The sequence below is a fragment of the Heliangelus exortis genome, chromosome 1 (genome assembly GCF_036169615.1).
Source record: "Heliangelus exortis chromosome 1, bHelExo1.hap1, whole genome shotgun sequence".
Lineage (NCBI taxonomy): Eukaryota > Metazoa > Chordata > Aves > Apodiformes > Trochilidae > Heliangelus > Heliangelus exortis.
Genome location: NC_092422.1, coordinates 424,507 through 451,984, shown reverse-complemented (window position 1 = coordinate 451,984; position 27,478 = coordinate 424,507). Strand labels below are relative to the sequence as shown.

General features: G+C 46.1%; 1 protein-coding gene across 10 annotated transcripts; it reads right to left on the bottom strand.

The window, feature by feature from the left end:
• Window positions 1-138: 138 nt before the first annotated feature.
• LCMT2 (leucine carboxyl methyltransferase 2) lies at window positions 139-24,812 on the bottom strand. Of its 10 annotated transcripts, XR_011728155.1 has the most exons (15): window positions 24,600-24,812; window positions 24,159-24,286; window positions 23,127-23,208; window positions 22,685-22,865; window positions 21,623-21,779; window positions 20,548-20,737; window positions 19,840-19,947; window positions 18,923-19,013; window positions 17,005-17,262; window positions 15,719-15,949; window positions 12,913-13,010; window positions 11,079-11,266; window positions 10,851-10,986; window positions 8,401-8,634; window positions 139-462 (listed from the first exon to the last, which is right to left on the bottom strand). XR_011728155.1 is itself a non-coding variant. In XM_071755221.1 (14 exons), exons 1-13 carry the CDS (start codon window positions 24,308-24,310, stop codon window positions 8,467-8,469), a joined length of 2,040 nt encoding a protein of 679 aa, XP_071611322.1. In that variant the 5' UTR covers window positions 24,311-24,464; the 3' UTR covers window positions 139-462; window positions 8,424-8,466. The 10 variants fall into 10 exon arrangements, 8 of the variants coding, with proteins under 8 accessions (XP_071611322.1, XP_071611743.1, XP_071611394.1 ...); XR_011728091.1 differs by lacking the exon at window positions 24,600-24,812 and having other exon boundaries at window positions 24,159-24,464; XM_071755221.1 differs by lacking the exon at window positions 24,600-24,812 and having other exon boundaries at window positions 8,424-8,634; window positions 24,159-24,464.
• Between the last annotated feature and the right edge of the window lie 2,666 nt (window positions 24,813-27,478).

The following is a 27,478-nucleotide window of genomic DNA, read 5'->3' as shown; positions in this document are numbered from 1 at the left end:
TATCACATCAGACACTGCCAACCTCTTACCCAACTTGTCAGATCCCTCATGGTGTTGTGCTCATCTGCTCATTCCAGAACAGGATGCTGTTGCTACTGTTATAAATTTTGTCCCATAAAATTCACCAGGACACGCCAATCAAAGAATCAATTAGAATTTATTAGCAAGCGACAACAAGCAATAACAGCGCTGGGTGCCCAGGAGTCTCCGCTCTACCAAGACGGTGCGCCTCAGACTTAGGTTTCTTCCATTTTATAGTCCCTCGCATCCGGGTGCCACGTGCTGTTCTGCGCATGTGTGCATTGTTGCTAAGGGTCCGAGTTCTTCTTTTATCACCCTAGAGACAGGTTTCTTGAAGAGTGGTTACACATTCTTAGTCACGTAGCACTCTATCTCCTGGGTACATTTTGTGGTTTGTTTTGCAAAGTACAAACATAAAATTTTCCACTGCTTCTATCTTACCTATATGAGTAAAATTACAAAGAGATATGCCTTGCTTAGGTTAAATGAACAAACATTATATACAATTCATTACAATCCCCCCTTTTCTTTTATCATGGATTTTGTTCATTAAACCACTGTAATTCTTGGTGGCTTATTAATGCATAAACATTAAATGAGCTGCTTCTAAGCAATTTTTAACTATTGCAATTACTTTATTGAAAATACAAGGCCCAAATGTTAGTCCTAAAACAAATAGTATGAGTGGCTCTGCTATAGTGCATAATAATGTTGTAAGCCAAGGGGAATGCTGAAACGAAGATTCATACCAGTTTTGTTGTGCTTCACATTCTCTTTTTCATTTTTCTAGCCCCTCTCTTAATTTGGTCATAGTATCTCTTATTATCCCAGTAGGGTCGGTGTACAGGCAGCATTCTTCATGCAAGGCTGCACAGAGCCCATCCAGCCCACGTCGGTTTTGTAACACCACCTCAGATAGGGATCTTAAAGATGTCTCGAGTGCACTTATAGATTGCTCTATCCGAACTAAGTCCTCATCTACCGCTGTCCTTAATGCAGTAAATTCTTGATTTTGTTTTATCAAAGAAGCCACTCCTGTACCTACACCAGTTCCCTCTAAAATTATCAGAGTTGCAAGTGTCAGTGCTGTAACAGGTTCCTTTTTTACTAAATGATGTTCTGGTGTGGTTTGTTGGTCATATATATAATTTTCAGGATGGTACAAAATTTTGGGCACTATTGTTACCTGTATACAATATTCACTAGATTTATTAAACACTTTTAAAGAAATACATGGGGTAATTCCTGTTTTAGAACATAACCACTTAGTATTGTTGGCAGCTACCAGCCACTCAGCTGTTTTATTCTTCTTATTAACCGACACTGTAGTATTACATAAATATCTTTTAGTCTCTGGCACTGTCCCTGTGCATCTGCCTTTACCTGTTACTTCAGTCAGAGTAATCCCGTGTTTCCTTTCCCCATGTACACTGTGGCGAATCATTAACATACTTAGGTTTTCCCATGACTCCTACAGCTTCATAAAAAGGTGGTTTTACACTAAAACACAGCCAACAATGCTCAGTCAAATCTGAACTGGTTCCGTTCAAAATCTGGTAACTGGCTTTTAAAATTTTCCAAAGATTATTATCATTACCATTCTTTACTTTGCGAACTGAGACAGTGTTTATTTCCATAGGAGGAGAACTGATCATCATCTCGCCATTGGTATTACCTGTCACCGTTTCTGATTCTTTCTCTAAATTGTCTTCAAATTCTTCAGTCAAGACCTTATTTGGTCCTATTACTTCCTCCGAAGTGGGAATTGGTTCCTTCTTTATCATAATTAATCCTCCTCTATCTGTTCCAGATTCCCAATATCTTACTCCATAAGTTCTACCTGTTAACCATCCTGTATCTGTTGGGTGTTTAATAATTAAAGTGATAGTTATACATTCACTTGTCATTAGTCTGTTTAACATCTGCAAATATCATTCCCCATCTATCTGCACACCCTTTAGGCCCTCGTTGCGCCTCGAGAAATGTTATCAGTTCCAGCTCCAGGGCTCCAATGTGAGGCTATCGTTTCACAACCCCAATAGGCACAATAATATTGATCTGGATAATTACAATAAGGCTGCCCAGGATTTGAAGCAGGACAAAGATAATAGCCTCTGTGATCCATAGGGGGAGATATAGGTGCCAAGTTACCCAATTTGGTCTCAAATTTTGGTCCTCCAGGAGTTATTATCTGTCGGGAGCGACGAGGGAAGACAAGTGGTCAATCAATGTGATTGATAAACAAGCTTCAACTTTATTGAGGGTTCAGGGTTCCATTTATACTATTTTTGTTAATTATGCCTACAAGTCAGTTACTGATTGGCTATTACTGAAAAGTTACATTTGCACGCTCCCCCCACTTGGGGATTTTCCACCCAGACCCACACCTTGTTTACTTGCTATCTTACTTTTTCAAACTCTGTAACAAAACCGCCAAGGACACTGTGTCCTTGCCATGTCTGTTTACCAAGCCATTCTCCAACAATTATCTCTTGGATCACCTTTTTACCTTCAAGCTGTATCAAAGACCATTTACACAGCTGGTGGTACTCATTTCCTTCCATCCTTATAACTAGGGTGACTACCACAGCAACTTCGATCCCCATTTCGTATCTCCCCACTCTCTACCTCTCTGCCTCTCTGCCGGCCATTCTTGTGCTTAGAATGCCTGGAGTATTGATTTCTTCTCAGCAGCAGATGGTATTCTTCAGGGGAAGGTGGGTGCTCGGAAATTCTTTGTGAACTTAATTGCAAAGATAATGCCTCAATTCCTTGTTCCCAATCACAGTTCCAAACTTGGTAGCTCCGTTCCTTAAATGGAGCTTTTACAAGACAACACTTACCTACTATCTCTGTCCTGTTTATACTTAGAACCAAATCTGCAGTGGCCTTTAACATATGCCACAAACGATCCAATTCAAACTTAACAAAGAGAATGGAAGATCACTGAAAAACAGTGGAAAAACATGAAGAAGGTTCAGAAAAATTTTGTCTCAGTTTGGAAAAATACTGAGTCCGTGAACTGATACGGCACAAGCATGCTCCAAGGGACCAATCAAATAAAGCCATGTCACCTTGCCAAATATTGGTCTCTTGGTCTGCATTTTGGGAGTTTGGTTCAAACAGTAATAACTGGACCCCCTTGCTTTCTGAACTCCTTCTCAGGGAGGAGTCTCATGGCAGTTGAATCCTATCTTGGCCAACAATAGTTAAGAGAAGTTCAGTTTACGTGATGTGCACGTGACTGTCCATCCGGTTATCTCCTAGGATGATGAGGCCTCCCCTTTCTGACGGGGTCTGTTCTCCTACCTGAGGGTCCCCATTCACCATCACTCACTTCCCATTAGGGTAATTCTTCAGCAGTCCAATTTTTCCAGTTTAAGTCTCATTCGATGCATTTTACCACTGTATAAGTCGTTATAAGTAATTACAACCAGTATAAAAACTGTGTCACTATTGTGAAATATATTCATCTGATTTGTGTCAATCTCTTACATACCCTTGTATAACCATAAGCATAAGATGTATATAATTTCTTTTTTTTGCGAACATTACCAGTTTGAACCAGTTCTGCTGCTGGCCATGTTGTGCTGAGTAAGAGAAGCCTATATAGCGCATGTGTAAAGTTTGGGATTGTCCTGGGGGTGAGCCGAGGAGAAGACCTTAAGAGGTGAAGAGGGCATGCACTGAAGAGGATATGATTCATTTGCACAGACCAACCTTTTTTATGAATATGTATTAGTACGTCACATGGCGGGAAAAAAGAGGGAGAAGACTCTGGGAGAAAAGAATGCATAAAAGGGAGGAACGGAATTTGGTGCCCATGCGTCTCGGTGGGCAGAGACTCCTGGCACACCCAACACTGTTTGCTTGCTTTTATTTGCTTAATAAGTTGTAAATTTTGATTACAATCCCGTTTGGGTCTCATTTATCTCAACTGGGGGCTTGTCTGGGATGGTCTTAGTTCCTGAATTCTGACTTGATCTAGGAGGGGCGCCCCACCTTTTGGTGGCTCCTGTTTGGGTCGGGACTAACGCCATCTGGAACTTGAATAAAGGCAAGCAAAGAATTTGATTTTTATGAGCTCCCTTGCTGGCTGCAGCAGTATATTTTGCCCGTAATTCTGCATGCGAAGATCCGAACGAAGGCGACAGAGTCGTAAGTATTAAAGGCGTATACCGTTTGGTTGGGTGGGATTTAGTTGCCTGTGTGTGTAAGAGTGTGACTGAGACAGAACCTCGTTCCGAAGCGATTGTGGAGGTCTTGTAACCGTGGGTCCAATCTCCCACGAGGGACTTGGCCGGTGAAGGACCATAGCGATTCCTACAGGATTCATGGGGTGGGTGATAGGTCCCAAGCCCCCTGCAAGACACTTTTACTAAAGTAACCAAGGGCTGTAGGAATTGCCACAGTAAAATTCCTAGATGGGTCAGACAAAATCAAAGACCCAGGACCAGAAAAAAGGAAGTTAATTACCAGACATCCCATCTTTTAATGACTGGGTCTGCCAGGCTTTAAATATATATGTTAATTCGAAGGAACCTTTTAGTCACAAGGAAAGTGAATATGCAGAATTATGGATCAGGGCTTCATGCCCTTTTCCAGCTTCAATACTTACACTAGAAACAGATGAGAAGTTTGAGGAAGAAGGAGAGAAAGGAAGCAAAAAGGAAAAAGATGATAAATGGGAGTGACTGGATAACCTACCACCTCCATATTCTAACAATCCACCTCCAACGGCTCCCCCTCTGGCAGCCGTGCTACCTCCATCACCACCACCGTTACCCCTGCCTCCAACACCAACAGCACCAGAATTAGATTTATCTCCGGCTGCATATACGAGAAGCAGGACTGCCATATCTGAGGGAGCTTCTCTATATCCTTTACGAGAGGTAACCCTCAGAGGCAATTAGGGGGGGCATCGGGTTTGTGGCAGTCCCACTAAATACCACAGGTGTAAGAAGTTTTAAGAAAGAAATGGTGACCCTATTAGATGATCCCCTCGGAGTAGCTGAAAAACTGGACCATTTCCTAGGCCCTAATACCTATACCTGGGAAGAGATGAAGTCTGTTTTAGGGATCTTATCTACTACTGAGGAAATGGGAATGATTAGCCAAGCTGGAGTGATAATTTGGGAAAGACAGAATCAGGCAGGACCCCTGGGAGACCAGAAATGGCCAAATGTGGATCCCCACTGGGATCATCAACAACCCCAAGGAAGACAGAATATAAAGGATTTGAGAACGTTAGTCATACAGGGAATGAGGGAAGCGAAAACATTAATAAAGCATTTAGTGAACAGCAAGGGAAAGATGAATCTCCAACAGAACGGTTGGAGAGATTACGGAAAAGTCTGCAAATGTATTTGGGAATTGATCCGAACACAGTAGCTGGAACTGCACTCCTTAGAACACAATTTGTGGCCAAATCCTGGGGGGATATAAGAAGGAAATTAGAAAAGTTGGAAGACTGGCAAGGGAGAGGATTAGAAGAGTTACTTAGAGAAGCACAGAAAGTTTATGTTAGGAGAGACGAGGAAAAGCAGAAAGTGAAAGCAAAAATTTTTGTAGCGGCAGTCAGAGAGAGTCACAAGAATAGGGCTCCATCTGGGGAAAGAAAAGAAAGAGGAATAGAGAAGACACTCCAGGGACAGACTTATCAAGAAAGATTCACAATTCCCGTCTGTTACTACTGTAACAAGAGGGAGCATGTTCAAAGGAAGTGCTTTAAATGGGAGTGATGATGAAACGGGAGTGAAAATGTTCAACGAGGAATAGGGGTGTCAGAGACTATACCTTTCGGGGACTTCAACATCAACAGAGCCCTTGATAAAATTATTAATTGGTCCCCATAAAGAAGAAGTTTCGGTTTTAGTAGACACAGAAGCTGAAAAACGGGCTTTTGTTAATGCCGTGATTGTTGATTCTGGGATCCCTCGCTTATATGTTGGTTGTTGATTGTGCTATCTTGTTGTGCCGCTTTTAAGAGAATTGTTTCGAGTGTTTGTTGCACCGCTTTTAAGAGAATTAAGTGTTCTGTTTGTTGCGCCTCTTTTAAGAGAATTAAGTGTTTTGAGTGATTACACGTCCCTAGCGAAGAAAAGTTTTATTGCTTTGTCTTCGCGGGGGGGGTCCCGGGGGCTGCTGCGACACCAGCAGGTATTCGCGGTCTATAGCAACATCTTGTGACCCTAGGCGGTAGAGCAACATGTGAATTCTGTGTAAATTTTACCTGTGCGAAGTATGTGTGTGTGAATGAAAGTGAGTGACTGAGACGTAATATAACTGCGTGGCAAGTGCGGGGTCCTGATTTGCGTTTCCGTGTCACCCGCGAGGGGGCTGGCCAGAGACGGACGAAGCGATTGGTGTGGATTGTTGGAACGAGTAAGCTAAGTAAAGTGTTGATATCCAGAAAGAATTTGGTAACTTAGAGAGAGAGAGAGCGCCCTTTTAGTTGTAAAAAGAGGGTCTGATGGTGAATGGGCATCCTCAGAGAGAAGAGGGAAAAGTAGATCAGAATGGGAAGACATATTCACCATGGAGGATAACAGGATGAACAGTCATGTGAACAAGTGCAGAGTCATATTGTGAGGCATTAAAAGGGACAGGTAAAATAAGAGGGGGGTTTTCTGGCCAGAGGCACCCAGCTGGAGCTGCAGTGAACTGATTCTGTGACTGAACCAAGGGGCAGAATTCTCTTTCCAGTCAACGATGAATACTGGATCCAGCTGCAGCTAGACTCCTCCCTGCCAAGGAGTTTAGAAACTAGAGGTCCATTCAGAATCTCATGAGTTGTCAAGAGGGTCTTTCCAGACTCTTCAACATTCACCTCACTGCTCCATGGGGCGGGGTTTATACACAAGGGGTCTTGTGCACCTGACCAGTGGGCAGGGTTTGTGCCCCACAGGGGGGATGCCCAAACCCCAGAGGGGGTGGGGTTTTTACACCTCGGGTTGTGTCCATGGAGAAGGTGCCAGGGCCTGTGACCCAAAGGGGCTGTAAGTGCACCCCAGTGGGCGTGGCTTGCACCAGCAGAGGGAGCTGTCATTATCACAGGAGATCCAGCCCCTCTCCAGTCCCCAGGCTGAAAGGGTACTGGGGGAGTGGGGTCTTGGGGGGCCAGGGGACATGTGGGGACCTACACCTGACCCATAGCAACCCCTTTATTGCCCCCAAGTGACCCCCACCTGCCCCACAGCACCCACAACTTGCCCCATAGGGACCCTCAGTGCCCCATAGCACCTCCTCACTGCCCAAAAAGGAACCTGCAACCATCCCATAGGAAACCTCAGTGCCTCACAGGCCTTCCTAACTGCCCTGTAGGGCTCCCCACCTGCCCCAGGGGGACACCCAGTGCCCCATGCCAACTACTAAATGCCCTGTAAAGACCTGCTCAGTGCCCTATAGGACCCAAAGTCCCCCATAGTGCCTCATAATTGCCCCATAAAGATGCTCAGGGCCCCATAGCCCCTGTAAATGCCCCAGAGGGACACTCTGTGCCTGACAGTACCCCCGAGCTGCCTCATAGTGCCCTGCACTGGCCCCATAGAGACTCTGAGTGCCCCACAGCCCTGCCCCCAGTGCCCCAAAGGCTTCTTCGTGCCCCACAGCACACCAAGCTACCCCATAAGGATATGTAATTACCCTATATGGCTTCCTCAGTGCCCCATAGGTCCTCCTAACAGCCCCAAAGGAACACTGCTATGCCATGGAGCACCCCAGTGCCCCATAGGGCCTCCTAACTGCTTCACAATGGTAACCAGTGCCCTGTAGGGCCCCCCACCTTCCCCACAGGGACTCCCGGTACCCTGTAGGGCCTGTGAAGAGCCCTGTAGGGTCCCTCAGTGAGCCTTCCACTTCCCCAAAAGGAACTTCCCCACTGGCTCATAGTGCCCCCTCCACCTTCCCTGTAGGACCCCATGTGCCCCATAGACATGCCCTATTGCCCTACAGTGACTGCCAGTGCATTGTCATGCCCCACACCTGTCCCATTGGGCCTCCTAAAAGGCCCTGTAGGGCACCTCAGCACCCCATGGAAGCATGCACAAGGTGGAAGCTAGGGCAAGTATCCTAGGAGGATTAGAGAGGTGGTTGGAGCAGCTAGGGAGAGCCACATCTCAGTTAGAATTAAATCTCACCAGGGATATAAAGGGCAATAAGAAAAGCTTCAGGAAGTATGTTGGGAATAAAAGGACAAGCAAGGAAAATTCTTAACAGAAGGATGGTGGAAAATTACTGGAAAACCGTGGAAAACCACCAAGACTGTTCTGGCGGAGGACCCCAGGGAAGGGCTAGATTATAAACAGGAACCCTCAGGTGAATAAACTTTTGTCTCAGTTTGGAAAAGTGACTGAGTCCGTGCCTCAATGTGTCACAGACCTGCAGGAGAATAGCTGTCTCACCACAGTGCAGCAGCATGGTTCTGTCCTGTTTGGTGGGTGGCAATCAGTGGCTAGTCAGGATGCTGCTGAGGCTCAAGGAGACAGGCTCTGGATTCAGGTGTGTCCCAAAGGAGAAGCAGTTCCCACCACCGCCGATAAGCAACAGCTCCTTCTCATCATGCAGAAAGACACTACTATGGTTATGTAGCATTAATGGCCACTCCAGATGCTCCTAAAAAAAAGGGAGGGAGATTTTGAACACACAGGACTTCAAGAACCTCATACAATGCTTCAGAGATCTTCCATACAGCATCTTCATTAGAAAGTTAAGCACAGGCATGCTGGGTCCCATCTAGGACCATTTAGTCCACTATACCACTCAAAAATGTGGGCAAAAATAGATCGCTGGAGAACATGGGAACAGGGAAGGCATGACACACTCCTCTAACATACTCCACCCATTCAACAACTTGCAGTTCAGTTATTTTTCATGGAAGAGAATGTCTTTTTACTCCCTGAATCTTTTTCCTTCCAAGAACACAGCCAGTCACTTTTTGAATCCATGTAACGGCATTCATATCCCATGGTAAGGAGTTTCAGAGCTTACCTATGCTTCACGTGAAACAGTCTTTTGAAGCATATTGCCTGACAGCTTCTTTTGGTGTTTCCTACTTCTTATATCAGAAGAAGGAATAATCAGAAGACATATCAATCATGCCCTCTTCATTACAGACAGCCTAGAGTTGTACATCTGAAGTCCAAGAAACATCTGACTGAGAACCCATCTATCTGTCAATCTGCTGAGAAGCTCTTCCAACATCTGAAAGGCTGAGAAAGTGAACCCTTGGAGACACGCTTCTAGTAGATAACTGACTGGAGCAGTAACAGAACTGCTGTGCACGCAATTCAGTTATTGCTGGGGTTACTGGGATCTGAAGAGAATAGATTGGAGGGGCTCCCCTTGTAAAACACTCAGTACAGAAAGTAACTTTCATGAAGGCACATCTCCATCTACATTCTTGGAGAATGGTTAAGGGTAATTAAGAAAGATGTATCTCCCCATGATTAACCATTCCATGGCTGTTTCAAGCACAGAGAAAGCTGACAGCTAGTGGTTTGGTGCTACCACCTTCCAACACATGTATCAAAGCAGACATACCAACAGTACTCAGTACTGCACTGAAAATCACTGACAATGCCAGACTTACCAAGCCTGGGACCAGTCCACACACAGAGCACAGTCAGTGCTAGCAATCCTTTAGCATAGTACTAGTAGGTCCAAGAGCCAACAGAGGTTTGCCTGAGTCAAAGCAGACAGCTCACAAGCAAAGACAGTCACCAATCCGTCTGCATCCTTACTCAATGTAAATAAAACTCAATGTAAATAAAAACATGCTTTCAAATAACAAAAGAATAAAATATTCCTTTAGATACAACTTTATTATCACTGTGCCCATCCTCACTGCTGTCCAAAACGGGAATCTGATTCTGTCTGAAGGCTAGTAGGTCACTTACAGCTTCTGCTAGAGAGAAGTAAGAAAAAACTGAACTACATTTAAGCATAGTTCATGCTTCATGCTCCCAGGACAATGCTGGAACAGACCAGTCACAAACTCCAGATTCACCAAGGACAGAAACACTATCCATGCATCTCTAAAGCTATTTGTTTCTTTATATAACTTCTTGACAAGTTTTTATTTATCTCATGGAATCATAGAATGGTTTAGGTTTTGAAGAGACTCTCAAAGATCTGGTCCAACCCTCCCGACAATGGGTCGACAAAGGGACACCTTCCAGTAAACCAGGTTGCTCAGAGCTCCACCCAGCCTGACCCTGAACGTGTTCAGGGATGGGACATCTACCACCTCTCTGGGCACCTGGGCCAGTGTTTCCTCACCCTCATTGTAAAAATGCCTTCCTTATGTCTAGCCTGAAACTATCTGCCTTCCTTATGTCTAGCCTGAAACTATCTCCTTTTAGTTTAAAACCATCACCCTACCACTACAAGCAGGCCTCTTTTAAGTACTGAAAGGCCATGAATACCTCAGGCAGCAGTTACAACACACAGCAATTTCCACCATGAAGTTTTTAATTAAATGAAACCACGGACCATAGTAAAGATAACTGAGGCTCCAATTCTCTTCTTCCAGACATTCTGAAATTATTCTGCTTGTGGCCATCTCAGTTGTGCTCCCCCTCTGGAACAGAGCAGCTCCACACCCTCCAGTCTTCTGCATTCAAACTCTCCCTCCTATCTTAACACTGCTGTGTTCTCTGAGCTGGTAAAAGCACTTCAAAAGTAGATTCTGCATGAAACAGGGAATGTTTATTCCCCTCACATATTTGGTTACTTTGCACTCCCTGCTCTGTGTCAGGGAACAGCCCCCAAGTTACCAGGTTCCCTCTCATAACCCTGTTTACCCTGAAAGAAAAAATTCCAGTTCTTACCATGTTAATGGTATAGTCTGAGCAAAGCCCAGTCTCTAAGTCAATGATGGTGATGCCTGGCACACAGGATGAGTAAAGCCACACTCCACCAACAAGCAGGAGCTTTCCATCGTGCACATGTGCAGTGTGTGAATACCTGTGAAGTCAAAACTAAGGTTGAACACCATTAATTAGTAAGAGGTGGGTAGAGATGGGCCAAAGGTTCACTGCTGAATGCCTTCTGCTTACCTTGGGATGAGTGGAGGGCGAGTCTCTACTGTCTGCCACTGAAAGCCATCTTCATGCTTCCTCAGAAAGAGAACTGAACCCAAGGGCTGCTCAGCTGCTCCCAGACCTCCTGCAATTAGCACTCCTCCTTCCCAGCGACAGGCACTGTGGGAGTGACGGTGTTCTGGCACTGCACCCTCAACAGGAATCTAGGAAAACATAAGCCCAAGGCTGAACTTTGCCAACCTAAATGTCTTCTTTGTGTCCAGGCTCTTAAATGATCGCTTCCTGGTGCACATCCTGTGGGATGTCATGTTTTTTCTGCCACACAATAGAACAGTTACTGAAGGGGAACAGAGAAAGCATGATGGGGAACCCAACCTACACATGTTCCTCTAGGGATGGCTAAGCTGAAATGTTTCCATTTGCACTACCTCAAATATTTCTCCAGACCTCAGTATATTTAATATTGTTCAGTCTTTAGAGGGTTTTATTTCTACACATTTATTAGGGGTAACTGCATTTGCTTTCTTGCCTGGTGCTTTCTGTACAAGCCATGTACTTGAGAACCACAAGTTTACAAGCACACAGACTAATGCAGGACCAGCAAAGCAGGTGTTCCGTGTCTCAAGCCACAAAGCAAGACAAAATGCTGGACTGGAGTACTACTATGCAGAAAGAAAACTTCTAGTACAAGCGCTGAAGGAAAAAATGCAGAATGAGGAGTTCAAAGGACTATCACAGGAAAAAATTTCCTCTGTGGAGGAAATTTCAGAGGCCATCTGTTCCATCCCTTTTTCCTTAAGTGAATTCAGCTATATCATCCAGAGAGGCAGTTAAATATTTAAGTTTCTCAAAGTCTTCAGTGACAAGAATTTCCTACTTCTTTAGGCAGCCTACTGCAGCACTTTACTATCTTCATACTTTATAGCTTTTCTTAGTATCTTAGTCAAGTTTCTTAGTTCTGTTGTATTATCCAAAGTAAATACGGAGAATAATTTGTCTGTCCTCTCTGCAGCTGAGTTTTACAAGTTTGAAGACCCATTTTTATCTTAAATCTCCAGATTCAGTAACTATAGGTGTTTCCAAATCCTCTCCTGTAAAGTATGTGGCCTGGTCACTCTAGTTGAGTACCTCTATAGGGATTGCATCCTGTCCACCTCTTTTTCTCAGGAATCAGCTTTGGGTATTTTACAAGGGTCCTGCTGAGATTAAGAGCACAGAAGAGAACAGAAGGACCAGTTCATGTGTTCTGTTGGTAACAATCCTGGTTACATACCTGATCACACCATTCAGGCCCTGCTTGCTTAACTCCTGACACTTTGTAATTTCCTACTCCTGTGCTCTCAAGAGACAGCTCTTAAAAAGTGACCAGCATTGACAGACCTCAGTACCTTCAGAAGCATATTCCCAGGGAACGTTATTGACTCATTTCTGCAGCAGCCTGAAGTTCATACATCCAGTACCAAAGTTTTGCTCTTCTCCTGTCACCAACAATGTGAAACTCAACTACTTCATGATCACTGTGACTAGGACAGCCACCAAACAACTCTTTGACCAAGGAGTTCTTTGCTATTTACAAGCAACAAATCTGGGGAGCCACCTTCTCTAGTTGCCTCCTTTGGTAACTGCACAAAATATCTTCACTGTGCTCCAGGAATTTCCTGGGCCAGTTTGTGTCCACTCTATGATGTTCACAGTTGACATCCAGGAAGCTAAAATCACCCATAAGCACAAGAGCAGTTGATACAGAAAGCATTCCTCAACTCCTTATAGAATTCACAGCTGTCATCCTGGCTGGGTGGTCAATACCAAACCCTCACAACACCTGCTTTTCTACTCCCCAAGTACTTACCACAGTGCAGGAAAGATCTGGAGTGTGCAGGAAGCACCAATCCCCTAGCACAGGCTCCTCAGCAGAACGGCCACCATACAGGAACAGGTAGTTCTCACCTACAGAAACAGACAACCAGGGGAAAATAGAAGTTAGGATTTGCTGTGTCACAAAAGCAGAAGTTTCTCTTTGCATAGAAGGGAAGCTGACCAAAGACAGAAATTAATGCATTCAGGCAGAACTTTTATACACTATTTACATTAAAACATCCTGCAACCTGAAGAACAATTGCAAAGTATTACACAATAGATGCAGGGATTACTCTTGTATTTAGATCTTTTCTAAGATACACAGAAGATTAAATATTTTTACTAAGAAGCTGTAGTCTCCATGCTTGTGGCGATCATCTACTTACATTCCACTTCACACATTTAGGTATTTGCTTCCCTGATATAAAATTTAGAATGGAAGGCTGTACTCTAAAGTACATTTTGGTGTTCAACACTGCTCCACAGACTCAAAGCCCGCTCCAGACTAGACTCACTGGTAACAGTTCCCCCAATGTGCCCCTGCAGTAGCTCCCTGACAGCCAGTGGAGAATGAAACAGCTTCACAAAGAACAGCCTCCACCTCCTGCATTCCACTAAGTCCCACACCAAGTTCTAACAACTGCTGAAGTTTTTGCTGAAGTTTTTGTCCCGTACAGTCAATATCTTTGCATAGACAAGGCTTCATCCTAGCCTTGCAGGGCATGACTCTAGACCTATTCAGAACTACTGATCATGTGTCAGTTGCTGCCAAAAGAGTAAAATCCCTTCTGAGGCACTTCTCTGAGGCAAAGAATGAGGGACTCTGCTTAACAATTAAAATATTACCCTTCTGAGTGGCAGTTCTGAAATTTCTTGCCAGTGTGACCCAACCATGAATAACTTTAGACATGAATGATCTCAAGGAATCTGTTTTCCAGAACAGATTATGTCTCTAGGTTTAAATTCTACTTACCACTGGGGGTTAGGTGGGACATGAAACAGGAAATTATCACCTTTTGAGTGTCAAGAACAGATCCCTTAATTTCCTTTCTACTGACAGGCTTGAGAAATAGGCCAATATGCAGTTCAACAAGGCCAAGTGCACCTGGGTTGGGACAATCCCTCGTATCAGCACAGACTGGGGGATGAAGGAATCTGAGAGCAGCTCCATGGAGGAGGACTTAAGTAGATGGTACTGATAGATGGAAAATTAGATATGAACTGGCAACATGCACCCACAGCCTATAAATCCCACCACTAGAATTGTTTAGCCTGGAGAAGGCTTCAGGGAGATCTTGCTGCAGACTGAAACTTTTTACAAGGGCCTGTAGTGGCAGAAACAGGGGTTTAAACTAAAACAGGGTAGATTTACATTAGATATAAGGAAGAAATTCTTTACAATAAATTGGTAAGACACTGAAGCAGGTTGCCTAGAGAAGCTGTGGATGCCCCATGGCTGGAAGTGTTGAAGGCCAGGTTGAATGGGGCTTAGAGCAACCTGGTCTGATGGGAGGTGTCCCAGCCCATGCAGGGGGTGGGACTCGAAGTAGAGAGAACCACTCCATCCCAGGAGAGCAATCAACCTGTAAAAGGCTCATTTCATGAATAAGAGGAGCACAGAGAGGCAGTGGCAGATGTGCAGGCAAGAGGACCCTATGTTCACCCTTACAGGATCTGACAATCTGTCCCAGTCCCACCCAGGGCTGACCCAGAGACCCAGCCCCATTAGGATTAGGGTTAGCTGTGAAACCCACCGAAATAAGTGGACAGGAGGAACCCTCTGGAGCACTTTTGAGGGGATGCTTACCAGGGGTATGGGGCACATTGGGAGATGCATGGGAAGAACATTTGGGGCTTGCAGTAAGACTTATCATGGAATACTCAGGACAGGAACAGAGGTGGGAAAAAGGATGCATTTAGGTGGGATGTACAAACACAGGAAGACAGAGGGATTAAAGGATTAAAAGGCCTAGTGACATGTCAACAGGTCATTGTGCCTGTATGGCCATGTCCTACACCTCCTGCTACACAGGAGCAGCTGAAAGTGAGTTTTTTTCATGTGTGGGTAGGTGTGTTTGTAAGAGGTGAGCCAACCAAACTGCTGCAAGTGCATAATACAGCACTTTCAAAACTGTATTATGAGTTCTTTTGGCACTATATAGTCATATATATTTTTTATTCCTGCCCTGCATCTAAAAAACTCAGACCACAGCTCGCCTGTATTAAAAGTTATTATAACAAGGTAACAATAGGTTATGCCACAAATCAACCACATATGAATGGCACAGACAACCGAAATCCTGCTGACTTGTTGGATCAACCAATTCAGTTGCTCAGATCAGGAAACTCAGACTTTACCTTCTGTCAGACTGAGTAAAATCAGATTTTGGACTTGACAAACAAGAAAAAAGGCACAACAAAGACTGTGTAGTTGTGATAAGAAAAATACATTCAAATGAAGTTTAAGCCTTAAGTCATTAAGCCTGGGGGTGAGGGGTGGAAATCACACAATGGAACAAAATTTTTATGACATGTAATTGCATTCTCCTAAAGTGGTGACGAATCAATCTATCAAGATCACATTCCTTCCAAAATGTTCAGGAAAAAGCTACTTTTCCTGAGAAAGGAACAGAGAGCACCAATATTAACTGTATAGCCTGTACTATGTAAAAAGTAAGGCTAGATCATCAGAATTTGCCTTTTAGACCTCACTGTCTACACAGAGCTGCCCCATCTATTCTGGGATTTGTACCCCTTTGCACACCTACATCCATTTCCACTCTTTCCAGGTACTTTACCTTTGAAGGTTACTTCAGTTGTGCTGTGTCTCCAACGCAAAGCAGCTGGCGCAGCAGCAGGCTGCAGACTTACGAGCTCCACTGTAATGTCACCTGGGTCTGAGGTACTACAGGTTTCAGGAAACTTCAGCCACAACATTCCCAAACCTGCACTTGATGGGGATGTTCGCCCTCCTACCACCACGGCCAGGCTGTCTGAGAGACATGACAGGGTATGGTACAAACGTGCACCTGCAGAGACACAAAACATCATGGCTCAAACTGATCTTTTCCCAGGAAATTTACAGAATCACTTTGGTTGTGGAAGACTCTTAAGATCATCTAGTCCAACCATCCCCCCAGCACTGCCAAGGCCATCACTAACCCATGTCCCTCAGCAGCACATCTCCAAGGCTCTGAAACCCCTCCAGGGATGATGGTGACTCCAGAGCTGCCCTGGGCAGCCTGGGCCAGGCCCTGACAACCCTTTCCAGGGAGAAATTGTTCCCCAGCTCCAACCTAAACCTCCCCTGGCACAACTTGAGGCCAAAAGTTCCTCTTGTCCCATCCCTTATTCCCTGGGAGCAGAGATCAACCCACCTCACTACCGGCAGATCGTGAAATGGGCAACAACTTGGATATGAGAACTGCTGGAAATCTTCCTCACCTTGGTGGCCACCTTCTGAAGCAGCATCAAGAGCCCAACCCCCCCTGGCTCCAACCTCCTCTCAGGGGGTTGCAGAGAGCCAGAAGGTCTTTCCTCAGCCTCCTCTCCTCCAGGATCAACACTCCCAGCTTCCTCAGCCACTACTCAGAAGTTCTGCAGCCCCTTCTCCTTACTCCAGACCCTTCCCCTTCTCTGGACATGCTCCAGCCCCTCAATGTCCTTCTTGCCCTGAGAGGCCCAGAACAGACACCAGGATTTGAGATGGGGCCTCAGAAGTGCCCAGCAGAGGGGGATGATCCCTGCCCTGCTCCTGCTGGCCACACCAGTGCTGACACCAAGCCAGGATGATGGTGGCCTTCTTGGCCACCCTGGCACATGCGGGCTCATTACTCAGCTGACTGTCAACCATTACCCCCAGGTCCTTTTCCCCCACGGAACTTTCCAGCTGTTCTACCCCAAGCCTGGAGTTTTCCCTGGGGTTTTTGGGCCCAAGTGCAGGACCTGGCACTTCATATTCACAACCTTCAGATCTCTTTGACTGCCAGCATTATTGTGCTATGACATCACTTTTCCACTCAACATATTTTGTTGTTAGCACAAAAACATCTTCCTTACGCTTGCCATCAGTATGGGAACTCACCCCATCTTCCATCCATATTTTCCTTTTTCAAGCAGCTCCCTTTCCAGTGGCCTGCCTGCTTGACCAGCACATGGAAGCTTCGCAGCCGGCAGTGCTGCCCATCCTGCTCTCCAAAGCCTCCAGTGGTGAGGATCATGTTGGGTTTGAGAAGAACAGAGCGGTGACCATAACGCCTCAGGCCCAGAGTTCCAGAGGGGGCTGCGCAGGCAGCAGCAGTGATACTCCCCGTCCTTCTGACAGGACCAGCACCATCAGGAGCTGCAAGCCAAAGACAACCACAGAACTTCTGTACAAACAAGAACCAAGGACTACATTTTAAATGGGAGGTCAAAGCAAGTCTGCCCAGCTTTTCAAGAAGAAACAACTGTGGTGGCAGAGCATGCAGACAATCAACTTGCAACAGTTCAAATGACTTCAGCTTCTGTCCACTGCTCCCTCAGCTCCTGACACAGCTCTGAGACTGCTTTGCTGGTGTGGGTGTAGAGACCGTAGTATCCTACACTGCTGCAGCAGGATAGGAATCACTGCAACACCTGCCCAAGGGCCACCTTTCTGGTAGAAACAGTTTCTGGCTACTGAAATAGCCAAGAACAGCAGAGAAAGGATTAAGTGCCTGGAAGCTGGATTTCAGTTTCTTGCTGGATTTGGATCCTACCTTCACAAAAGAAGAAATATTATTAAATATTTATTTAGAAATAAAGTTTTAAATCATTACAAACAACCTCTGTTAATTCTAATGGTCCTACTTGGACCATTACTAAAACTAATGGTTTCAGTTATCTAAATATCTTCTAAATACTACATCCTTTAGCATGAAGACAGCTTTCAACACAGGACTCATCTATGCACTGTAAAAATCATTTTCTTTTAATCAGTTTTCAATGTGCACAATTTTTGTATTAATCAAGAGGCCCTTATTCTTGTCTTATAAAAAATCATGAAGTGGAGAAGCAGACATCAGTCTATTTGCTGTGTGCCAAACTCATAAAAATTGCCTGTACTGAATGTTGCTTGGTAAAAGACCCCGATTTCTAATGTTTGATGAAGTTAAAATAATCATTTTCTTGGGCGTAAATGTCTTACTACAGATGGACCTTTTTAAGAATTTTTTTTTTCTTTCGTTTCAAAACTACTTACCACACTGTTGAAAGGTTTAGTACCTATAGACTCTTGAATAGGGACCGAGATCTATCTGAGAGGATAGCTGGGGGCACATACTGGTATTCGAGACATATTTTTTGCCATTCCCAGTAAACGTTCTGGCTATCAGTTTTGAATATACCACAGACAGGAGCAGAAAGACCCCATTCCTCTCTCTAATGAAGTGCCTTAACTGTCTTAATGTCAATTGAGAAAATGTCAGTTTTGTTTTTAACTTAAGGATAGATTCTATGTGTTTAGGAGCCTCCAAGGTCTTCTTTAAACACATCCATGTTAATTTAGTTTTAATTTTACTACATGTTTTCAGATCTAATCAAGACACAACACAATACATTCAGCAAACTTTCTGGTTTAAGGAATGCCATCTCACCTTATCCTTTTCCAGATGCTTTTACAGCTCCCTAGAACTTTGACTTTCAATTGCAAACAGTACTCTCTGTTGTGTTGTGAACAAGGCTAGTGATGTGAAGCAGGTTAAAAATAACCTGCTTTCACCTTTGAAAAGGGAGAAAGCACCCAAAAGTGGGAATTTCTTGAACTGCTACTGCTTTTTATCATGGAAACATGGTGTTGGTTCTTCCTCACTTTTCTCCCACCTGAACAAGCACCACACAGATTAGAAGCAGAACCTCTGATAGAAAGATGGAGAAAACTACTCAGACGGTAGCATCCCATCTATTCCTTCCAGGGTCCTAAAATCTCTCAAAGAAGCCTGCATTAGATAAAAAAAATGCCAGAAGAACCAGTCAGTATGTACCTGTCATACTGGATGATAATGGAGTCCAGGGAGGTTCCATCCCTTTTGATGCAGTCAGGACAAAGTAATGAGAGCATTTCAGATGCCATTCCTGTAGCAAACCCAAAGAAAAGAAAACAAAACAGAAGAAAACCAAAACACACCTAAAACCAAAAAACAACAATCCCCCTCAAAATGGCCACAGTGATCAAATCAATGACCAACATAGCCTAGCACTTCTGCCAGTGGCCAAAATCAGAAGACAAGCTGCATCTGAGAAATAGCAAGTGTGTAACTACCTACCCCACCCCAGCCTTCAAAGACTGGCAGCTCAATGATTTTCTAAGCATGGAAGATGTGCTTTGAAAAAACCTTAATTAATTTCTCATCCATTAACCCATCCAGTGTCAATATCTGAAACGAGGAACCTGTATCTAACAATGACAAAGGGTCATAGCCAACAGAAATGCAAGAGAGAGGGACCAGTGCATCTACAATCATGAAATCATAAAATGCCTCAAGGACCTCAAGGATCACCTAGCTCAACCTTTCTAGGTAGAAACACGGTTCACATGAGGTATCTCCTTCCCCCAGAAATGCTCCCAGGAACCTCACATCAGGTGTTATTTTTCTTTATTCAGTAATCCCCAATGGATTTCTCTTTCATTAAAATAATTGCCCCTTGAATCCATGCAAACATTTACACCTATATCAGCCAGTTTGTTCTGCTAACTGTCACCCTGGATGACCACTTGCTGAGGAAGGAACAAAAAGCTTTTCTAACACCAAAGAACATCTTCTTTCAATGCTACCTGCCCCAAGCTTCATATGGCACTTCCCAAGGGCTCCGCATTAACAAAGTCAAGATTCTTTCTGCCCACATGAGCACCTGTGCCTCAGCAGCTCATCAAACCAAAGATACTGGTGTTCAGCATTACCTCATATTCATCAAAAGGCTCCAGAACCTGCACTCTTTGCTGCTCATCTTCCGGAATACAACAGCTGAAAAACTCATTCATATCCATGACACTGCACTCAGTCCACCCCTGAAACAGAAACCCCTTAAAATCATTACCTCTGGAAGGAGAGAATCATCATCACATAATGCCTTAGTTTGGAAGGAACCTCAAAGATCACCTCTTCCAACCTCTCTGCCATGGGCCCCTGCCTCTCATCTAGATAAGGTTGCTCAAGGCCTCATCCAATGTGGCCTTGAACACTTCCAGGGAAGAGGTATCCGCAACTTCTCTAGGCAAGAGAAGAGAGAGACTCACTCCCCACAAGAAAACAAAGACCATAAATTAAACACCTGCATGAGCTTTTGTGGATGTCTAGCTGGAACAACAGCAGCCCAGAATTTGGTGAGGATAGATCCTGTAGACAGCTCTTAAGACCTGAATTTATTATAACAAAACTCTCAGAGGAACCCATCTTGCCTTAGTCCCAGACCAGAAAGCAGGCTGCAAAATGGTTGGAAGTACCTTCAAATGACTAGTCATGCTACTAGAGAAGGCAGCATCTCAGCCTTGGCCCTGTTTGCTTCAATCCATAACCAACACAGCTGATGACTTCCAAAACTACTTCATGTTACAATCTTTCCCAAGGAAATCATGCTTCAGGTGTGCCTTAGGGCTGAAGGCACCTACCTTTTCAAGAAAGCGCCTCTGCTGTGCCTGGCAGTCGGGATACTGAACCAAGGAGTGAAGAGGGGAGCTCAGCTGGCTGAAATGCTGCTGCATGACCCGTCCAAAGGGGTCTGCTGGGTGCACCTGCTCATAAAGCAGAAAGCAGCCCTGAGAGAAATGCTCTGCTGCCCACTGAACCAAAGCATCCGACCTGTCAGGCAGAGGATGGGGAAGGAATCGTGTCACTGAGGGCCCACCTAAGGTGTGGCATATGCCACAGAACTTCCTGCAACACCATAAATCATGCTGGCACCCTGACAGAGGCAATGCAGAAAGGAGAAAATCCTCTGCTGGGGGCTTGTGAACTTCTCCTTCTCCATCAATGCAGACAATTCAGGGGGGAAGAACAACCATAGATAGAATGGGTTGGGTTGGAAGGGACCTTAAAGCTCATCCAAGTTCTAACCCCCTGCACACAGAACCCCCCTGCACCCCCAACCCCCCCAACACCCCTCCCACAGCTCAGATTGCTCAAGGCCCCATCCAACCTGGACTGAGACACTGCCAGGGATGGGGCAGCCACAGCTTCCATAGGCAACCTGGGACAGGGGCTCAGCACCCTCACAGGAAATAATTTCTTCTAATGTCCAACCTCAATCTCCCCTCTTCAAGTTTTAAACCATTTCCCCTTGTCCTCCCCCCCTACACCCCCGTATAAAAAGCCCTACACCAGGCTTGTAGGCCTCTATAGATATTGGAAGGTTGCTCTGAGGTCACCTGGGAGTCTCCTCTTCTCCAGGCTGAACAACCCCAACTTCCTCAGCCTGGGTTCACAGGGAAAGAGAAATATTCTAAAAATCTCTCATTGGAGGTTTGGTTTTTTTTCTTTCTTCTTTTGTCCCTCCCTTTTAGTGTATGATGTGGGCATCAATCCCCCCCATCACAATTAGGATGTAAGGAGCTGTTTGGGACCTCCAGACAATTCCTAAGGCTCGATGTCTAAGACAGCAGGTCTCCCAGCCCCAGGTGACATACACACCAAGCAGTTCCTTCTTTCCATCTCGGCCCCTAGCAAGCAGAGGGTAAATCCACTGACCTGCTGTTCTCCAGGTAGGTGAGCACCACCTCTGCCAGGAAAAGAGTGGGGATTTCATTGTCCATCCCAGCTTCTTCCAGGGCTTTCTCCAGCTCAGACAGCTCTGACAAATCCACACCCAGTAATTTATAATCCTTTCCAGAAAAGGCAATGGCTCCTGGGAGACAAAAAATTATACACTCTCACTATAGATGCACTGCGGAATCCAAAGGGGACAAACAGGAAGATCAGCCCCCAAGGCTCGCAGTCAATTTCTTTGAGATGTTTACAAGAAAATCTCCATTACTCAAAGAACCACAAAGGGACAGTGTCAAGGAGCAACTCCAAAACTCCTTTATTCCTAATGCAAATTTCACCTGCAGAGTTGTCATGGAATCATCGCATCTACTACAGCAAAATTTTATCATATTTACTTTATGAATATTTTAAGAAACCACTGTAATTCAGATTCAAATCGTCAGAGCTCTCTTTACAGACTGCTCAAGTTAGGCTAAGGAAGTGACACTGCTGGGACAGAATTAGAATGGTTTGCCTCACAATCACAAAACCACCCTCAAGCTTTTTGGGGTTGTTGGGGGTTTTTTTGTTGTTCAAGATAGTTCATGTGGATGGAATCCTTTGCCAATATTTAAAGTGTGAATGCATTCAAGAGTAAACTGAACAAGCTCCTGGCAGAGTTCCTCACCAAGACTTGTTCAACTGCCCAGGGACTTGTGCTCTGCACCCAGCTCTGTAGATGTCTTCCACCTGTGTTTAAATTGATTATTACAGTCTAAATGTAGCAGCTCACAATGTCCCTATTGTCTTTCATCCCACGTTTTCCAGGACAACCAGAATGGACTTGATTTGATTCAATCAATCTGCCCTTGACAAACCCAGCCACACATACCCTTGTCACCTCCCGATGCTTACAAATGATTTACTTGTCCTAATTTTTTTCAGAAAATTAACATGCTTTTCACCTATAACTTTATAGTTCCTTGTACCTCACTTTTTACAGTCTGAAACTGTCTGCTTCTTCTAAATGTTCAGCCTCTAGAAAACCTTCCACAAATATCATACCTAATGCTTCTCCTCCAGTATCTCCCACCAGAGCTGACAATTCTTCCGTGCCTTTGATCAGAGCAGCTTTTTGACTTGCCACGACTGGGAAATCCACCTCACACACCACTGTGTGATGCAGAAGACCCATGTCTTTCAGACGGAAGTATAAGGAGTCAAAGCCAGCACCTAAAGACACGATCTGCAGAGAAAGCATTAGGAAAAATGTTATACTCAATTCTAGCACAACGCTAAAAGACCAGATGTGAAAAATATTCAAGATCATCACTTGTAGAATGACAAAAATCAGGCAGCCTACTGCAAGAGGTAGAAGTTTGTGTAGGTATTGTCCCCTCCCAGGTATTTCTGACAAAGCCACATACAAGAGAGCCACCAAGATGCCAAAAAGACTTCTCACAGAGACAGAGGAAGCTGCCATCACCCCCAGGCAAGGAAAAGGTACCTGTGTCCTGGGGTGGCTCTGGGTCTTGTGCAGGAAGTCTTGAACACAGTGATCCACGGCACGGGTTCGGATGTAGTAACCTCTGTGGAAGGAGGTTCAGCTGCAGTAACTGCTAAGAACATTCTTCTTCCAGTCTGGCACCTTACATTTAATAAAACTGACTTTGTCTTTCCTTCTCTCAGCTTCTACCCATTCACCCCACATTTACAGACCTGCTCTGGGAGGCATCTGATGATCTTGTCATATCTACAGCTTGAATAAACACTCATTTGCATTCATTAAGTGCACTGACCACCATTTCTCTGTTGATGTGTGGATATCCCAGAGAAAACGTGTGGCTATCCCAGCTGGACCTGTCCCATTTTGCAGAAACAAACATTCACTGGATAAAAAAGTTTGAATGTAGACAGATGGGGTGCCCCCCTGCAATGTGGGTGACCAAGTTCCTGCCCCAAATCAGGTGCCAGAACAATATTACTGCCATTTATAGTACAACATTAACTCCCTTACTCACAGGAGTAAGCTGCAGTGGGAGAGAAGAGAGAAGAGAGAAGCTAAAAGAAAAAAAATTCATTCTCTGATTTTTTAATTAATGTAAATTAATTAAGTTTTCACTCCTGCAATGCACTGAGCTTCTGCCAGGCCTGGCAGGGACTGCTATCTCTTTTTCCTTGCCATTCTCTTTTGGTTAATTTCACCACACCTCCCAGCAGAATTATCAGCTGCTGTCACTCCCTTTAACCAGCATGTTATTGTCCCCATTCTTCACAGGGACTCAGCATTCCACCTGATATGGTTTTCTTTGGCGGTTAACTGTGTAAAATTAGACTAATACTCCAGAAACTGAGCTAGGGCTCAGCCAGCTGCCAGGTGGTCACTCCAGCCCTGCCCCTGAAACGCCTCTTCACAAGCTGTGCCTGCACCACGGCCCCCTCGAGGGCTCACCGGGCCCTCTGCAGCCCTGGAGGACAGCGGCCGCCAGCCCCACGCCTGCGATGCCACCGCCGCCCCGGCCCTCCCCACATTCCTCACCGGTGGACGAGGGGGGCTCGCCGCCGCCGCCGCCGCCCCACCAGCAGCCGCAGGAACCGGTCCCGGGTGTAGCCCCATTCCGCCGCCGAGCACTTGCTGACGGCGCTGCTCCCGCCGGTGCCTTGGACCTGCGGGGACGAGGACACAGCCATGGTGGTCACACCGGCCCCAGGGGCAACCGGGACCACCGGAGCGGGACAAAGCAGCGCTAAGGGGGCTCCGAGGGGAGGGAAGGGCAGTTCCCGCCGAACACCGCCGCTGTCTCAGCCCACCCCCTGGCCCGCGCTGGCCTCCTCTCGTCCCCCGAACTCCCTCAAGGCGCCGTCACCCGGGCTGCGGCGTCGCCTGCGCAGACACACAGCAGGTCCCCGGCGCGGAGAGTCTGGGGGGGTAACTTAGGGCGGGGGTCCGACCAGAGAGGGGGGGGGGGGTGTGACTCACCGGGGCGGCAGGGCCCATCCCTCGGGCAGAGAACCACCGCTCCGTACCGGCCGGAAGCACGGCTGTACGCCGGGAGCGATGCACCGCATGGGGCCACGGCCGGTGTAGCGCGCCCCCTGGCGGGCCTCGGAGCGCCGGCCCGGCCCGACAGACCCCGCCTGTGGTCCCAGCCTCTCCCCGCCGGGGGTACGGGGGCGGAGGGTCTCGGCCTGCCCGCCCCGTTCGCGGGCGCAGTCCCGTAGCTGGGCCCGGAAGAGAGGGAGAGATGGGAGCAGGTCGCCATGGCAACGAGGTAGCCGGGGAGAGGGGTGCGGGGATCCCGTGGCAGGATTTACATCTCCCAGGGCAGTACCCATCTCCTGAGGTAGTGTCCATCATGTCCCAGGGCAGTGCCCATCATCTTCCTATGGCAGTGTACATCATCTCCCTGGAGCAGTGCCCGTCTCCCTGGACAGTTCCCATCCCCCCGGTGGAGTGTGTCCATCTCCCTGGGGCAGTGTCCATCTCCCCAGGACAGTGCCCGTCTGTGACAAGGCACTGACACAGGCTGCCCACGGAGTTTGTGGAGTCCCTTTTCTGAAGATATTCAAAACCTGCCTGAATGGAGTTCTGTGTGATGTGCCCTAGGTGATCCTGCTTAAGTGGGAGAGTTGGACTGGATGATCTCTAGAGGTCTGATGATTTTGGAATCTTCCTGGTGCGGGGCAGAGCTTGGTGAAGGGTGCAGCAGTGCTAGCAGCAGCATCCATAGCCCCTCTGCCCACGTCTGTTTCTGTGCTGCTGTTCAGAACAGAGCTGGCACTGGTGGCTCTGTGTGTTTTGGGACATGGCTTCTTGGGGGTGACAAGCTGGCAGTGTTGGGGACAAATGGGCAGGGCTGTGTATCTGGCAAAGGTGAAGGTTTCATGTTCCTCTTTACAATTATTTGTAGTGGGAGGTGTAGAGAAGCAGTGGGTCTGAGTGGGAAGTAGGAAGCTTTTAAATACTTTTTGTATTAATTGTATTAAAGCTTTTAAGTAGCTTTTTGGGAAAGGGGTTGATGCTATGTGCAGAGGGCCTAGTGTCACAGCCATGCCACTTCCCTCTGCCTGGGACATCCTTACAGACTGACAAGGAGGAGGGGATGGCTCTTCTCTGGTGTGCAGCCTTCCCTTGCCTTGTCTCTTCTTCCACTCCTCTGAGGATTCCCCCGGGGCCCTGCACGACATCCAAAGCTTGTGAGGAATGCACAGCTCACCCCAAATAACAGAAAACACACAGTGGAGCAGCACGGGGGCCTCATGCTGCTCCCACTCCCGGCAGGGCACGCGGTCTGAGAAGAAAGAGGGGAGCAGATAATGAAAAGCATTTGCTGCAGCAGCTATCTATAGTACTTCCAGCTTGGGAGCGGGCGGGGGGCAGGCGTGGCCCTGTCTTCCTGACCTCAGAGCTGACGTCAGAGAACCCCAAATGAAGAACAGGGAGTGCTTCAGAGAGAGCAGCACAGCTAGGCTGCCCAGAATGGAGTGTGAGACACCAGCACCACTGAAGGGGAGAAGAGAGAAACCCAGAGGGATCGTTTCCCACAGAAGGGTGCTCTGTCAACAGGGTCAAGACTCTGGCTTCAACTCGTGGTGGGCCAAAGAAGTTCTATGGGCTGACTCAGCAAAACAAAATCTGTTCTTCTGATTTGCTACATGCATTTTCCCTCAGATGTTCTGCTTCCTGGGATGCATGCTGAAGGTCATCGGCTGCAGCACAGACTCTGCATCAGCTTGCACCAGGAAAACGGTTCTGCAAACTATCAGGTTACAAATCTGCCCTGTGCTAAGCAGTACGACTGTACCTGCCTTTAAAAATATTGGTACCCAGAATCTTTGGTTCTAACGCTACTGTTGCTGTCCTGTTGCTTCCAATCATTGTGAGAGTGGAGGGTTGGGTTTAGTTGCCAGTATGCGACCACTGTGGTAAGAATTGTATCCCAGAGAGCAGATGGTCTGAGTCTCAGATCTTGATCATTTTGCTGTTATGTTATTCCACAGAGAGGCTGCAGTGACAAGTGAGGCCTTGTCGTGCTGAAGCAGCAGCACTTGGAGATAAACAACACAACTTGCAAGCCTTAGGAGCACACAGGTGTCTTGAGTGTACAGCCTAAATACTTCCCAAAAGACACCTGTGTCTTCAAAGAGGCTGTGATTAACTAAACAAGATGCAGTCACAGCATCATAGAATGGTTTGTGTTGACAGACACCTGTAAAAATCATCTAGTCCAGCCCCTCTGGCATGGACAGGAACATCTAGCACTAGGTCAGGTCGCTTAAAGCCCTGTCCAGCCTGACTGAACACAACCACAGGAACCAGCTACCTAGTCATTGTTAGAATGTAAACATCTCCAAAAAAAATTCACCACCGTCGAGGAAGATACTGTGATTTTCTGGCTGGTGTTCAGTGGAATCTCTTCTCCTCCAAAAGGAGTGATGGAAAGGAAGTTTAGAAGATAACCTTAGATACTAATGGCAGTGATGTTGGAGGTAGACTGAAGAAAACATCACCCTGTGCCCTGTCACAAAAGTTAAAACATGCAGGAAAACAGTTGTGAGGACTGGTAAAAGACAAAATAAATGGTTTATTGCCATGTAGAGACTGTGCAGTAGAGCAGAGGAACTGAGGTGAGAATATGGTAAAATATTAGGCTGGAGGGGTGACATTTGTACCAGAATTAAAATGCACTTAGATTTGTGAATCAACATGAGGAGTTAAAAGAATCAGCTGAGGAGGTATAAGGACAGAGAATGTTGAGGTTGTTTTTTTTCATTTGTTTTTGGTTTGCAGAGATTTTGGACCAAAGAATCTTGGGGAATTAGCAATGCACTGATGTTTATAGGATTAAAATGGCATGT

What these genes read in the sequence shown, in the direction of transcription:
- LCMT2 (XM_071755221.1), bottom strand. Translation starts at nt 24,310, where the DNA reads ATGGCTGTGTCCTCGTCCCCGCAGGTCCAAGGCACCGGCGGGAGCAGC. An exon ending in ATTATCATCCAGTATGACAG is followed by an intron (nt 17,263 to 18,922) that starts GTACATACTGAC and finishes TTTGGCTTGCAG; the next exon opens with CTCCTGATGGTGCTGGTCCT. An exon ending in AACTGAAGTAACCTTCAAAG is followed by an intron (nt 13,011 to 15,718) that starts GTAAAGTACCTG and finishes CTGTTTCTGTAG; the next exon opens with GTGAGAACTACCTGTTCCTG.